This window comes from Carettochelys insculpta, chromosome 12 (assembly GCF_033958435.1).
Source record: "Carettochelys insculpta isolate YL-2023 chromosome 12, ASM3395843v1, whole genome shotgun sequence".
NCBI classification, from domain to species: domain Eukaryota; kingdom Metazoa; phylum Chordata; order Testudines; family Carettochelyidae; genus Carettochelys; species Carettochelys insculpta.
This window is the reverse complement of record NC_134148.1, coordinates 38759915-38775423: the sequence shown is the minus strand read 5'-3', so window position 1 is coordinate 38775423 and position 15509 is coordinate 38759915. Positions and strand designations below refer to the sequence as shown.

Here is a 15509-nt window from a genome sequence, read left to right as displayed (position 1 = left end):
GCGGGCCAATGGGGACGGGGGGACGGCAGGCGAGGGGGGCCAAAGGCTGCGGGCCGGGCCGGGCCGCGCTGTGCGTGCGGCGGGCTGGTCAGGGGCCGCGCGCCTCCTCCCCGCGCCCCTCCCCCCGCGCCATGGCGAGCTGAGCCGGGGGACGCGCCGCGGCGGCTGCAGCAGCACCACGGGCCGGGCCAGCGGGCGGGCGGGCAGCGCGAGCCGAGCGCGTCGCCGCTTGGAAAGGGGAGGAGGGTCCCATGGCTGCCGCCCTCAGGCCGGGGCTGCGCTTCCCCGCCCCGGGGGGCCCCGGGCTGACCGGCTAGGGCGGGCAGCCGCGGGGCCGGGCTGCGAGGCGGGCGCAGCGGAGTCCGGGCGCCCCGGGAGCAGGGGGGAGGCCCCGGTGCGGGGCGCAGGGCTCCGGCTAGGCAGGGCGCTTGGGCAGAGGAGGAGGAGGGCCAGGCTTGGCTGGCAGTTGGGGTGCGTCGAGTGGGGGGGGCTGTGGGGGAAGCGGCAGCAGGGAGCGCTGCCCTGGGGGGGTCGGGACTTGGGGGCAGGCCAGACTTCGGGGTGAGGGTGGCGTGCGGGGGGCAGGACGGGCCGTGGGGTGCTGGGAGCTGCTGTGGGGTTGCAGGGGGCGGGGCATTCTAGGCGGTGTGGGGTGTAGGGAGGCCGGGGGGTGGGGCAGCCTAGGCAGTGGGGGGCAGGGTTTAGGGGACGATCCAGGGGCAGTGGGGGCGCTGGGGCGGCCGGTGGAGCGCGTTAGGCAGAGAGGGGACCGTCACTCGGGGCGCGCTGTATTTTGGGGGGCCAGCGTGTGTCGGGCAGCGAGTGGGGAATGGCTGGCAGAAGCCGCCGCTCCTGGCTCAGCGTGTTGCTAGGACTCATCCTGGGCTTCATCCTGGCCTCAAGGCTCATCCTGCCCCGCGCCTCGGAGCTGAAGAGAGCGGGACACCAGCGGAAGGCGAGCCCGGAGGGCTGCCGGCTGCAGCAGGGCGGGGGGCTGCTGCGCAGGGACTCCCGGGGGACGCTCCTCTGGCCCCAGGACCCAGCTGAGCGCCAGGACGACGTCCCACCGGCCAACAACTTTCTCTTCGTGGGGGTCATGACAGCCCAGAAATACCTGCAGAGCCGGGCGGTGGCTGCCTACAGGTGAGGGCTGCCCCTGCCTTGTGCTCCTCCAGCAGCGTGGGGGGCAGCCCCCCTCCACATCCCTTCTCTGCCTTTATCCGGGACTGCATGGGGCAGGATTTGCCCCCTCCCCTTCTGCACACCCCCTTCCTATCCACCTCCAGCAGTGCAGGGGGTCGGGCCCTCTTTTGTGTCTTCCCCCCCTCTTTTTTTCCTTCCCCTTTCCCAGCAATGCGTGGATTAGTGTAGGATTTTTTCTTCTGCCTCCGGGGGCCCTTCTGTTCTGTTCTCACATTCTGCCACACATGCTTAGGGCAGGCTATCCTTAATTGTGTCCTTCCCTGTTCTTAGGCTGCTCTAGGTATGGATAGCCCACTCCATCTCCTTGATTTTTTGGCATATATAGCTCTTCATCCTTGAAGAAGATAGTAACTGGAGTAGTGGAAGGTACAGGGGAAGGAAATATGCATGGGATTTTGCTTTATGTACCCCTTTTTCTTTGCATTTTAACCTACATCTGTTAAGTGGATGAAGTCCCTATAGGTGTTATGCAGAAAGGAGAATTTCGGGGGGGGTGGGGGCCTGTGTATATATACAAATGTATACTTATTCCTTTCCCTTATCTGGGTTCCTTTGTATGTGCGGCTTCCCATCTGTTCAGTGACTTTATCCATTTTAGTCTTGTGGGAGAAGGGGGCAGGGGGGAATCTTGCTTTATTCTTCCCCTCTGGACATCTCTAACCAACTACAGATCCAGGGGGTCTTGCTGTTAACCCGCTGCTTTGTACTCTGACAGATGGTATCTGTAAGTATCTAGAGTATTTTCAGCAATCTTGATTTGCTGTGTGTTTGAAGGAATTTTTTGTAATTGCATTACATGCCTGTGGTGACTGTGCATGTTACCAACATTAAAGGGGTTTATGAAAAGAGCCTCCATGTAGTTCAAGTAGTGCTAAGTGGGAAGAGATCTGCTCGGTACCAATACCAGTGTCTGACTCACACTTTGTCTTGATTTAATAAATCTCAAAATCATAGTTAAAAGTGGCGTCAGGTACTACACCTCCACTTCCCAAGTCTCCATGCTAATCTTCTGTGGTTCTTACAATCATTTTCCTGACATTTAAAGCAGCTTTTTCTCTCCCCTGGTGCTGTCTGGCAGACCCACACACGCAGCAGGAGAAATCGACAAAGGCTCTGCGTGTTTCTTTTTCCAAATAGTTTCAAATGGACCAAAGTAAATTTGCGGGGGGAAAAAAAATTAGAGATCTTTAATTTGTAGCCATTTTTGTTGCCAGTTACACAGTAATAGGCAAATTCAGGTAGAAAAATAGTCAACTCCCCTCACATTGTGACTCTTTAACGTTCTTTTGAGAACCAGTGAACAAAAATGAGGTCTACTTTGCAATTATAAGTTTGAGTTTGTCTTATGGAACTTTAAGGCGGTTCTTGTTTCTGGTTTATTTGATCAGTTGCACTAGGTTGACAGTTTAAAAGAAGGAAATGCTCTTGCATCAGAATTAAGCCACCTACTTTAACAAGGATCAGTCTGGTAACTCATTACATCACCACAAATATGCCAATACTCAGGTCTGTTCATTTGCACTTTTCAGTGGCATCCTTTATTCTTCATTCAGATATGCTCTGCTAGCACTTTTATACTGAACTCTAAGAGCTGTTAAGATCTCTGGCATAGAAGTTTTTAGCAAAAACTTGTTTGAAATGGGAAGCTTCTTAAAATGTAGCTCATTTGAAAACAGTCTGGCTCCCCATGTAAAGGGGAAGTGAGTAACATGAAGAGTAATGCAGCGGGGAGATCTGAATATTAGTGTGTGTACCAATGAACTTAAACTTCTGTGTTCATCAAATTGTCACCATTGTTCTGACAGTATTATGGTTTCATGTTTGAACTGGATGAATACTCCCATTAGACCAATTCTTTGTGTCATGTTTTAAGGGATGCTATCTAGTAACTTACAGTCCTAAGTTACTTTTAAAATAAGACCCAACATACTGTAGCTTCCAACCTTAATAATAGTAGTGGATTTTTTTTAAAGTAGTAGTAAAATAAAAACATTTGCTACAGGTGTGTTTTTAAATCAGATTTATGACATTGTGTAGATGCAGTGTTCTGAATCATTTCCATACAAAAACTCCGTATTACAATAGTAAAAAAGTAAGTTTTGGTATCAGGTCCATTATCTAGCTATGAAGACGGTGATCTTCAGGTTGAAAACATGGACAAAGTAAACAGGAATCATAAATGGTGAAACATAAGTTGTTTAATGTTCTTTGGTTTTGATATCATGGTGATAAGATAGGGAAGGAGGTCTCTTAAACCTATTTTAATTTGTAATGTTTTCTTATTGGATTAAGCTCTTCAGAGCAGTGATTTTTGTGCTAGCCGTGTTCCATAAAGCACTTCTATATGCTGCTGTAATACAAACAATAGTTGGAACACTAATAGATTTCGTTTCTAATCTCTGTCTATTAAAGCAGTCATCCCTTTTTCAAGAGCAGCATCTGCGTTTCTGGAGCGTGTCGTCTGTGTCCGGTGCAAAATGTGCTTACTGCTTCGAACTTAAGCTAAGGACAGCTCTTGGGACAGCATGTCCCAAGTTATGCTTCCACAACAGAGCTGAAGTAAAGACCTTTCAACCTAAATTGGATATATTCTAGAATTACAGTTTTTTTTTTAATAATCCTACATGGTATAACATTTTTTTAAACAAATGAATATCTTTTATGCAGATGTATCTGTAACAAATTCCTGTATTTTGTTTGTTAAAAGTATCTGGCTTGTTTGTTCAATAGGATAGGATAGGAAAACCGAGCAAATAAAAGCACTACTCATTGGAAGCAGAAACGGGAGCATCAGATTATAATGCCATACAGTATATTGAAGAGAGAGAGGATACCTAACGTAAGGGCTTACCCTGGGTAAAAGAAAGAAGAGATCATCAGTCTTGTCAGATTTGAGACAGTCTTTAAAAAAGTGGTGAAAATATTTTTAATGGCAAAAACTTTTAAAGTCTTTTTAGCAAGGATGGGCCCAGGAAACCCTGACCCAGGTTGGAACACAGCTAATGAGACTCTTCAATGCAGGGGTAGCTCTTCTAGCTCAAATTTAGTTGGGTTGGAAATTTTAGAGAGGGAGGTGGTCCTGGAATCCCTGTGGAAGATGCTGAAAGAGAGGTTGGCATATGTAACATTTACAGCTTTGTAGTTACTGATATAGGACCTGAATCTGCATCTGTTACATTGGCAATCCCATGTAGGTTATTCCATTGACATCGGGTTGCAGAAGTAGATCAACAGAGAGAATGTGTGGCAGATTTGCATGTTGACAGATGTTGCACAAAAGTGTAGAGAAGTGGTGGTGGGGGGAAGCCATTCAGGAAAATAATATGCAGCCTGCAAGAGGAAATGGGTAGGAGCCCCCGCACTGGTGACATTTTTTGAGAGATTCTGTAGTCACTGAACGTACGGGAGCAGAGAGCTTTTACCATTGTGTAGAGCTTAAACATTTTTCTCCCTACTGTTCATGTTTTATTTTGAAAATTCCCAGGGATGAGAATACACTTTCCTTTGGCAAAAAAGAAACCTTAGATGATTTGCTTGCCATGTCACAGTCAGGTAGGCAATTAAGACTATTAAATTGACACAGCATCGCAAGAATTTGAATTGATGGTTGTAGCAAGGAAAGTAGGGAAGACTTTGGCAAGCAGTTCTGGTGTTAACCATCTTAAGAATTGCAGAGACTGGCTAATATGATTTCAATAGTAGTGAAAGATGCCAAAGGAGCTGAAAATCTCCGAACTATTTTAGCTCTGAGGGTTCAGTTGAAAACAATGGTTACAAATACTTACTGGGAGGCCAAAGAACAAAATGTACACAGTCCCTTGTTGCTGTTAATTCATAATAGGTAAGGAGAACTTGAGGAGTGCACTTCCTGAAAAGGTTTATCGGTTATTTCAGCGAGTTGCTAGTGGGCAAAGTGAACCTTAGAAAGCCCAAAATAGCGCTCTGGTAGCAGAAAAGTTTAAACCATTATTCCATTTGACAATCAGTCTAACAAACTGTCTCAGGCCACTAAATACACACAGCAGATGGATTTGATCACTCTTGATGCTGACATCTAAATCAGGGAGGAGGTTGGAAAGTCAGAGTACGGGTATAGGGACTAACTAACAAAGTCATGAAGCCAGGAGAAGGAATGAACCATTCACATTTATTGGCAGAGTGGCAGTGAGGTATCTTGAAGGGGCCACGGAAGTGAGACACCCATCAGTAGACTAAGTACCAGAGGATTCCAAAGTCTGCTGTTAGTAGAAAGCCTGGACAAAGATGCCTTATAAATGGAATAGAAGTAAGTCAATGGTCTGGATGCTAGACCCACTCATTTGTTTTCCACTTTAATTATATTGACTGGGAATCCTGGAGAGGAGTTAACTTTCGGCATAACACAATCAATGTGTAAGAGGCATCAAACTTTGAGAATCAAGTTGAATGTTACCTGCAGTTCCATGTAGAAGAACAAAAAAGACTGTGGTCTTGAAAAAACCATGAAAGACGTGCCATTCTGCCTATGTGTAATGTTATGCAGTACTTCTACACTCATGCCCAAACTTGGCTCATTCAAACATTGCATAGGAGGTTCTAAGGTAAGGCAATCATTCCAGAGACTGCATTTTTAATGCATCCCGCTGCTGCTATATCTTACAGGAAATAGATTGCTGAGAATGCCAAATACTTTTCTAAAATTTGTGCCAGAAGTATTTGGGATTTAAGAGTACAGTGTGTATTTTTTGCCTTAGCACAGGCCTGGCCATTGCAAGAGTATAGCAGAGACAAAACTGTGTCCAGGATCTCTATCTGCTGGTCCTGAGATTTAGTCTACTGGTTCGTATTTCTCTCATTTGGTCCCATCAGTGTATCTAGCTAGATACTGGGGTGGGTGATGGAGTATACATGTGTTGTATTTCTAATTCAGATTACGTGACGTGAGTGCAGGTATGTTTTAATAAAAAAAAAAAAAAAATGGAATGCGTAAGAAAACATCAATGCAAACAACTTTTTTATGATATGATCACATGCTGTAGTGAGTGTAGAAGACTTCAGGGTGGGCCTTAATACCTATTACAGTGACCCAAAATCTGTAATGTACTCATCAGAAAAAATAATATATTTTTGGGGAAACCATCTGTTAGAATTCTGAGGTGAAGAGGAGACCTAGGCAATTGACTTTCCTACCTAAACTTAATTTTGAGAGTACTTATATGTAAATGATGGGTACTCTTGTATGGTTACGGAAATGCTATAAATTGCACCTGTGTACATTTGTAGCTGCAGTACTACAGAGTTGCCAGCATTTCTGACCAGAGGCCATTTGCAGCAGTGGGTGTTGGGCCTGTCCAATAGGGAAAGTTGGGAACCCTAACTGGAGACTGAACTCCAGCCCTTATGGAACAGAGGACCATATATTAACATTTCTTACGTTTTATAAGGGGAGACTTTAAGAAGTATGGCAGACCATCCTTGCTCTCTGGCAGTTTTCTTCAGGACAGCATGGCTGATAGCTTTAAAAAGAGATTTTTTTTTCTATAAAGATATAAACTCGTAGAGATCCTCTCTGGTTTGAGGGGAGAGAGAATTGTGTGTAGTATTCAAGATAATGCTTTGCACTTTGATGCAAGTAACCCTACCAGTACGACTGGATGTAAAATTCTTCAGTGCTGAAGTGGATCAGCATGTAAATGTCCTTGCTTTTTTAAAAGTTCTTACAGGGGATACTTGATAGTAGATGTGGCTCTGATACTAATGCTCCTGTCTCATCAAGACATTGATAGCTGAGTCAAACTGATTGCTTTGCTTCTTAATAAGAACTTACTGGAGAGAACTAGGCCATCATTCAAAAAAAAGTTACACAAAGCTAGTCTTAATTCAGGGTTGCACCAAGTATTCAAGAAGTCATTTTTCTAGTTCCATTGTCTTGCTGAGGTGTTGTGGAATTGTTTTCTTTGCATAATTATACAAAGCAAATGTTTCTCAAAGCTCTGCGTGGTTTTCTTGGTCTCCTGCAAGAGAGGTTCCCAGCGCATTAGAAAAGAGGAATTATTTTTTCTCTAATCCTTTCTGATTTGAGACTCTGCAAAAGAACTGGTTGTATAATGAATATTGTAAATTATTGTGCTTTTGCCGAGTCTTCACTGAAGATAAAGTAGCAAGAATTTGTTTGGAAACTGAAGATGAGGAAAACTTCCAGATCTAGGGCATGCCAAGTTCCTATTAAGAAGTGCATACACTATTACTAAACACTACAACTGCATTAATGGTTGCTTTTAGGAAGTATTTGATTCCTGATTATAGTAGTTGTTAGTTTTTTATAGTCATAATTTATTTTTGTATACATCTTTGTGCCCTTGTATGCACTTGAGTTACACTGATTTGATTTTTAATAACTATCTATGCAAAATCCTTGGACCCAACCAGTTGTACTGATCACATGGCTTGCTCGCAAATGGCTATATATGCATGCGAAGAAAATTTTCATCTGACTCAAAGTACTGTAATGATGTCATAAGTCAGCATTTATGCACTGTCTTAAGTGTCTTTGTTCTAAAGAAAGATTGCTCAACTCTTTTGTTTAAATTATGATGTTGGTGATTCATGCTTTTGGATTATCTGGATTGTGTGTGTCTTGCATGCTGCGTGAACTAATATTTCTCAATATTGTGCACAAGTTCAACACTTCTCCTTAAAAAAGAAACTCAGTGAATGTCTGGGCTTTATGCTTCAAATCAGGACTCGTGTGGTGTTCCCGTTCACGTGTATAAAGATCTAACCTGTAAGAAAGGGTTGAGTTCTACAGTATAAATGCTTGATAATCTTGGTAATGCTAACTTTCACTACTTAAATTTGTAAGTGTTGTGACTTCATTTCCTTAACCAAAGGTGGCGGGGGACAGTTGAGGGCCTTCTCTGAAAATATCTGTCCTTTGGTGTTTACTACCAGACTGCAGGGCTGTTCCTGCAAATGTTTGAATAAATAAGTCTTGCTTTTGTGAATAGAACAAGTAAAGAAAATGGGACTGCTCATGTAAATACAGTTTAGGCTACAGGAAGGGAAATAGAACAACGCACATTGTGCCTGTGAAGCCTTAAAAGTTAGGATGCTGTCTATAGCTGAAGTTCAAACAAAATAAATTGATTCTAGGTTCACTTGGAAAAGTGGCAATGAATTTGGCTTTGCACTTATGACTTATGACTTTGGGCCAAGGAATATTTTGCAGTTTGAACACAAAAAACTCAAGTCTGCTAGTGTTTTACTTTATTTTTGGTTCAGATGTTCCATCTTCAGTGACTAGATGCTATTATTCCCTCCCTGCATTTAAGTGTTGATCTTAGAAAACGTGGACTGTGAGGGCTGAGGGCCCATAGTTCCAAATATGGGAACTAACAGACTCACTATTGCTTTACATAGTTGAGTACTCTTCTAAATCTTTGAGATTGTGTAGAAAAGCTATAATGTACAGAGATCGTTCTGCACTGTCCATAGCAATTTCTAATTTTGATGAACTGACTTTTCATGGTGTAGGGAGTGAGTTGGACAATTAATTGGCTTCCTTAAAGGAAAAACAAAATAAACTGAACGAGTGATGAGCACCTCATCTTACCACTCTGTTAAACAAAACTGTCACGGAAGTAGCTTGGTTCACTGTAAAAGCAGAATCTATAACAGAAGCTTTCAAAAATCGTGATTCCCAATAGCTTTTGTCCTGCAAATCTAGTTTCATTTAAATTTGTCACAATGCATTTTTGAGTAATGTTTTTCAGAAAGCTTCTTCTCTTGGTGAGTGAGGTTTTAAAACTTGTTAGGATATTTCACTCATTAATCACCAGGAATTAGCATACAAAATTATGTACAGTCTGCCTTATTTTTACTTCAAAAATCAGCTGAGGATTAATCTAAATATGGCTCCCAAAGAATTAACAAAGAAACCCTGTTTCCTGAAAACATCAGAGGTGAGTGTTTTCCTTAAAGCTACAGGTTGAACCTCTCTAGTTTGGCCTTCTCTTGTTCTGCAATATCTGTATTCTTGCATAACTTTAGTTAGCTGGAAGACCACTTGTCATGGGTGTGGCCAAGTTTCCCATGGTCCCACAAACTTTGTTTGCAGCCACCGGTCCTGGCTGTCAGTGTTCTGTGTTCTTCTTTAGCTGTAATTTATCCCTAAATGTCTTCTAAGAGCCAAGTATACAGTGGCAGTGTTAATGTGCTTGACAATGTTGACCTACTATGGGCCGGCAGACTCTCTTCTTTGGCACCGGTGAGGTCCTGAGGGTGCTGGTCTAGAGAGGTTTAACCTGCAGCTGGTTTCTCTACTACAGTCTTATGCTTTCATAAACAGTAGCTCATGCATTGATGACTATGGGTAGGTCTACACAGTTGTTTTTTTTTTTGTTTTTTTTTAAAATGGCAGCTGACTTCTGGTAGCTCTAGGACCCTGCGAGGCAGAAAGCTCCCAGAGCTTATGTTCCAGTCTGGGCCGAGAGGCCAAGACAGCAGTGAAACAGCCCAAGCCTTGTGAGCATGTATCAGCTGGCATAGATCAGCTATGGATGTTTCTTTGCTGTGTAGACATGCCATGACGATCGAATTCAGTTCTAACTGAGGTCAGTGCAATTTTTTCCATTAACTGCAACTGGATGTTAATTTTCTAAAATGCACTGGACGTTTGACTCGTAAAACCAGGTTTATAGAACTGTACTATTTTAAAAGATTGTGACTTTGTTAACATTTCTGTAATGAGCAGGCATAACTGTTGAACACCGACTGCTGAATTCATTGGGTAATGGAAATTTAAAGTACCTTTTTATTTCTAAATGGAACTTCTTGTTGAGTTTACCTGAATATTTTTAAATGAGGTCTCTTAGTGGCTAAGCTATATATTTCAGATCATTTATAAGATCCAAACACATCTACTCTATTTTCAATCTGAAAAATTGTGGTTGGTAACACTTGGTATAAATAACAGTGATACATTTGAGGAATACTATTCTTTTTCTCACCTCCAGAATGTTTTCACTTCAGATTCAGAATGCAGATTATGGTCTGAACAAAGCTGCCAAACATAACTAGAAAGTAACCCCTATAGAAGGAGAAAAAAATTCCAGTTACTGATTTAGAAAGGGTTTTCCATGTCTTCCTATGCAGAATATGCTTTTGTCTTTGTGAGCAGCAATTGCATGAAACAGTACCCAGTGATCTAAATTTCATAAGTTTAAGAGCAAGGGTATAAAACATTTTTACAGCTATATAACTTAAAACATTTGTGTAGCAGTGATGTGCAATATGCTGCCTATCAGGGTCCTGTGGGTGGCCCCTGAGATACTTTATTTTCTGGGGCCCTTGGTCAGGGTCAGCAGATTCCGCTGGTATCCTTCTGTGTGGTTTTTTTCCTACAGGTATTAAAGTGACACGCATGTAAAGTCAGCACATGTGATGTCTGGCACATGCTGATTAGACAAACTGACTGTGAGAGCTGTGTACTCCCTCTGCATCCAGTCAAAGCACTGTTTTGAATCCAGGTTCAGTTGGCACATCACACAAACTCTAATATGCAAGCATAGTTAGCAAAACTACGCTATCCTGGGAGACTGTTTTGGCTACGATGATCTTCTGGTCCACTGAGCAGGAGGGCCACTTGCTAGCTTGAGTTGCTCGTCACTGCTTTAGAAAGTCTTTCCTTGAGTGTGACTCAGAAAACACATAAAGTAGAGCCTTCCTAAATGGCATAAAGAGGCCAGCCGCCCGTATATATATGCTCTAGGCAGACTTTGCTAGAGGTTGCTAGTGAAAGCATAAGGTGGATGCTGTCTCTTTATGCAGATCAACACAGTTAAGGGTTCCTGATTCTAAAGAGTGGTTGAGATTCAATAGAACCTGCTTCATTGTGCCTCTCCCAGCTCCTCTGTCTCGTAAGACATCCTCTTTTATGCTTGGAACAACCTGCCTCTTCTTGTCCCCAAATCCCCACACCTGGTTAAATCTCACTGCTTTCCTAACCGCTTATGGGGAGAATGGGTCTGTCTTCTGGGAGCTGATCTGCATCAAGAGTAGGAGATGCATAAAAATCGTAAGTGACTTAGAAGTGCTAATACCATTGAAAGCCATTTTCCATCTGTTTGTTCTGTTTAGCTCTGTTCAGTTGACACTGCTGTCAACCCAAGTGATGGCTGTTATTTTTTTAACCCTTTGTTTTAATTGTCCTTTCTCTCCCTTTTGTTTCTTATGCTGTGTTTCTGAATTAGATGCTGAGCTTATGGGATCATAGAACACAATATCAAAGCTTTGAATAGTTAAAAATGTACATTTCTGTTGTCAAGAAACTGATACAAAATGTGGCAGTGAGCAATAGTGCAGTAAGAAGAGAAGCATCTGTTAGGATTTTACTGAGCTGCTGTCCGTGTGCCCCATTCTTTGGGGCTGCTTTTCTGTAAACCTCTGGGTGGCAGAGAATAGTATAGTTTGAGGTGACCTTTCCTGTTCCTGCTGCTGCACCTTGTGTTGCCGCATGGAAGAGACCTCTCTCTTTCTTTCTCTGTCAGTCAGTCTAATTAATCTACAGCTCCTCGGTTGAAAAAACACTACTCTGCCCATCTATCCTAGAGTCCTTCCTTCTGTGGGATACAGACTTTTCATAAATGGCTGCAGTAATTGTCAGGTGTTCCTTCTACAGCTCTGGTTTTATAAATTACTTGTACCAGTGGGTGGAAGTAGGGACTGAAAAATGTGCGGGGAAGCTTTTAATAGTTTGAAGCTAGTTTTGTGTGAATTCTGTCACCTTTCCTGCACAAACTTGTAATTTAAAAAAAAAAACAACACCCTGATCCCCGCCAACTTTGCAAAAACCTTCCAGGTTAGAATCTAGGGGGTTACAAATCTTGTTCTTCCCACTGCATCTGACTGGTCTTCATATTTTCCCGTTATGTAATCCTGTGTAAGGACTGGGGTAGAACTTTCAAGTGTACTCAGCAGTAGCCTAATACTGTTCCCTTTGACTGCAGTAGGAGTCTTATGCCCAACGGTAGTGGGAGCAGAGTTAGGCTAACACTGAGAACTTCTGAGAATTGCACATTTTGTTTTGGGGGCGCTTTATTGTTTAGCCCATCTTACAACTAGAAAATTAGGTTCAGAGGCAAGGCATGTTGGAATGGCTTGAACGTCTTCATTGAATCATGACCCCCTTCTGACAACAAAAATAACGTGACTAGCACAACTCCCACTCCCCCCTGCGTCCAACAGGGTGGGAGCTGCAGCCTAGTTTCCCCACCATGCTGCAGGGGCTAAAGTCCAAGCTGTAACCCTGCTGCCTGGTGCTGAGTCCCATGGACTTCAGCTTCAGCCCTGGCAGTGGGCTTGAGCTTCAGCCCTGGGCTCCCCTGTGTCTAATGCTGGCCCTTGTGGCTCTGGTAAAACAAGGTCACAACTCACTTTGGAGTTGTGATTCATGGTTTGAGAACTGTTGTTGTTCTTATCAATGTATAAGACCGTCTTTTGTATGGAAGGAAGACAGCACTTCATGAGAATTAGAAAATGGTGGTTTTTAAAATAAATGGTGAAGTGGGCCTCCGAATCACCTTCCCCAGTGTGTTTAGATTTGTACTGTGCTGTGTTCTATAAACGTAACTTTTGTATTTTCATTCTAGAACCTGGTCCAAAACCATTCCTGGCAAGGTTGAATTCTTCTCTAGTGAGGGATCAGACACCTCTATTCCAATCCCAATAGTGCCGCTTCCAGGTGTGGATGACTCCTACCCACCCCAGAAGAAATCCTTTATGATGCTCAAGTATATGCATGACCACTACTTGGACAAATATGAATGGTTTATGAGAGCAGATGATGATGTTTACATTAAGGGGGACAGACTGGAGAGCTTCCTTAGGAGTTTGAACAGCAGTGAGCCCCTCTTTCTTGGGCAGACTGGGCTTGGCACCACCGAAGAGATGGGGAAACTGGCCTTGGAACCTGGTGAGAACTTCTGCATGGGAGGACCAGGAGTGATCATGAGCCGGGAGGTGCTCCGCAGAATGGTGCCTCACATTGGACAATGCCTGCGGGAGATGTACACCACGCATGAGGATGTGGAAGTGGGAAGATGTGTGCGTAGGTTTGCAGGAGTGCAGTGTGTCTGGTCTTATGAGGTAAGAATATAAATACAAGAAATGAGGCATGTGGGACAGGTTAATTGCATGAGGATTGTTGGTACAGGGATAAATAGCATGTCTCAAATACAATCAAATGTGATATGGCCAACTTGACATCTAATTTTGTATAATATAAACTTAAAATTGGTTAAAGTAGTTCTGGTTATTACACCTGTCCCAGAGCTCCCCTGCCTTTCTTTCTATCTTTACAATAAAATAAGCCCCTTTAAAATAGTTCTTCTCCTTCATGTCATCATGTGAAATCCCAACATGAATGGATGGATCCATGACTGCATGGAGAAAAAAATTCATAGAAATGAACCAAACTAGGGAAAACATACTAACTTCTCTAGTCTTTGTATGCTACTCTTGGATGTTAATTTTGTTAAATTTTTTTTTTTTTAAGAAGTCTTCACATAAAGGTATGACTTGTAAGCTGAGTTTTACCATCCCTGTACTGTGAGGTAAGAATATTCATTACCTCCATTTTACAAATAGGAACTTAAGGGAAAACTGAATCAAACTGATTTAATGAGGCTCAGCGTGGACAAGCCTGTATGACATTAATAGGATGCTGCAGGTGCTGAGCACCTGCAGAAATTAAGTCCCAGAATGATTTGCAGACTGTCAGAGCCATGAGTGGGTGTTCTTGGCTTCTAGTTTGTGCTCAGTCAACTTGTCTAAAGAGTAAGTATTGAAAACAAATGACTTAATTACCAGACTGCTCATCCGTGTTGGAGCACACAAGGTCTATAGACTTGTATTGTAAAGTAGTTACATGTATCTGTCTTAGTCTTTCACCTAAGCTGTAGCTGTTACCAAACACATTTGTCTCATTTAACATTGTCACACGGCATGCAGTACTAAGGCTGCAAATAATTAAATATGAAACTGCCTACAAGGAGGTGTGGACGGCTCATTCATTAGCACATAGGCCTTGTAAGCCCAGGTTTGTGATTTCAGCTTTTGTGGGGGCCTTTCAAGGGCATGGGGCAGGTTAGATTTGGGGGGGGAAATCTGTCAGGGTTGGCGGCAGGTCCTGGTTTGAGGGCAGAGACTGGACTTGAAGTCCCTTCCAGTTCTATGATATGGTATAATTCTGTTGTTTGTTGGATATTTGCTGATTCCTCCTGTTTGGCTGTGTAGATGGAGACTGGTCTTCAGAGGGGCATATTTCCCTTCCCAGCCGTTGACATACCTATGCAGACCACCACTGAAATCTACCCTTAGAGATCTGGTTGCAGCTTCAGACTCACACCATCTGCTGTTCAGTATGGCCGTGTCTACACTAACCAAAAACTTCGAAATGGCCATTTTGAAGTTTACTAATGAAGCACTGAAATACATATTCGGCACCTCATTAGCATGCGGGCTAATCTGCTCATGGGAATAAGGGGACTTCAAAGTAGGCCAGGGTCCTTTCGAAAAGGAGCCCCGGCTGGACGAGCTGCGCGGCGGCGAGCCACGTCAATTTCAAAGTTCCGCAGCCGCCCGCGTGCTAATGAGGCGCCGAATATGTATTTCAGCGCTTCATTAGTAAACTTCGAAATGGCCATTTTGAAGCTTTTGGCTAGTGTAGACACGGCCTTTATGTCCCAGACAGTTCAGATTAGTGCAGCTCTTTGAGGTTCAAAGTTTGGTCTTAAATGTTGCAGAAGAATAATAAACCAGTAATTTATATTAGGGTTTTAAAACAATACAATGGAATCATTTCCATCAATCTGAAGTTCTGTAAAAAGCCTGCAACTGCACAATTAAAGATGTGTCCAGCTCTGAGTTGGGTTCCCTTTAAAGGGGACACCAACTTAATCACACTTCTGTTAAAATTGATAAGAACACTGAAGATTACTATTGATTAAAAAGTCAGAGGAAGATTGCCCTATGCTGACGTTTTTGTCCCAAAGGCTTACTCTGTCTGGCAGCTGTGTGCGTAATTTTCCCCTAATGGTGAGTTTCCACATATTGATGGGGCACGTTTTTAAAAAGGGAAATCATAAAACCACAGACATTGACAGCTGTAGTACCTGATGCTATTATTAACTTTAACTGACTTTGGTTTCATTTTGACAGCATCACAGTTTAAATTTTTGAAGTAGTTATTGATGGTTTCTCCTGAGAAGTTACCATTAAGTTCTTTCTGGGGTTGCTTGGAGCTCAGAGCAGTCAAAGGTCTTTGGATG

General features: G+C 43.1%; 1 protein-coding gene across 2 annotated transcripts in view; it reads left to right on the top strand.

Moving 5' to 3' along the window:
- Positions 1 to 67: 67 nt before the first annotated feature.
- CHSY1 (chondroitin sulfate synthase 1) overlaps positions 68 to 15509 on the top strand; it is a 101751-nt gene continuing 86309 nt past the window's right edge. Inside the window, exons 1-3 of one of the 2 annotated variants that reach the window (XM_075007124.1) lie at positions 68 to 471; positions 904 to 1143; positions 12831 to 13326. In XM_075007124.1, coding sequence (XP_074863225.1) covers positions 1097 to 1143; positions 12831 to 13326 — 543 coding nt within the window. In that variant the 5' untranslated portion in view covers positions 68 to 471; positions 904 to 1096. Of the gene's footprint in view, positions 472 to 754; positions 1144 to 12830; positions 13327 to 15509 lie in introns of those variants that run through there. The other variant, XM_075007123.1, reaches the window with a different exon arrangement.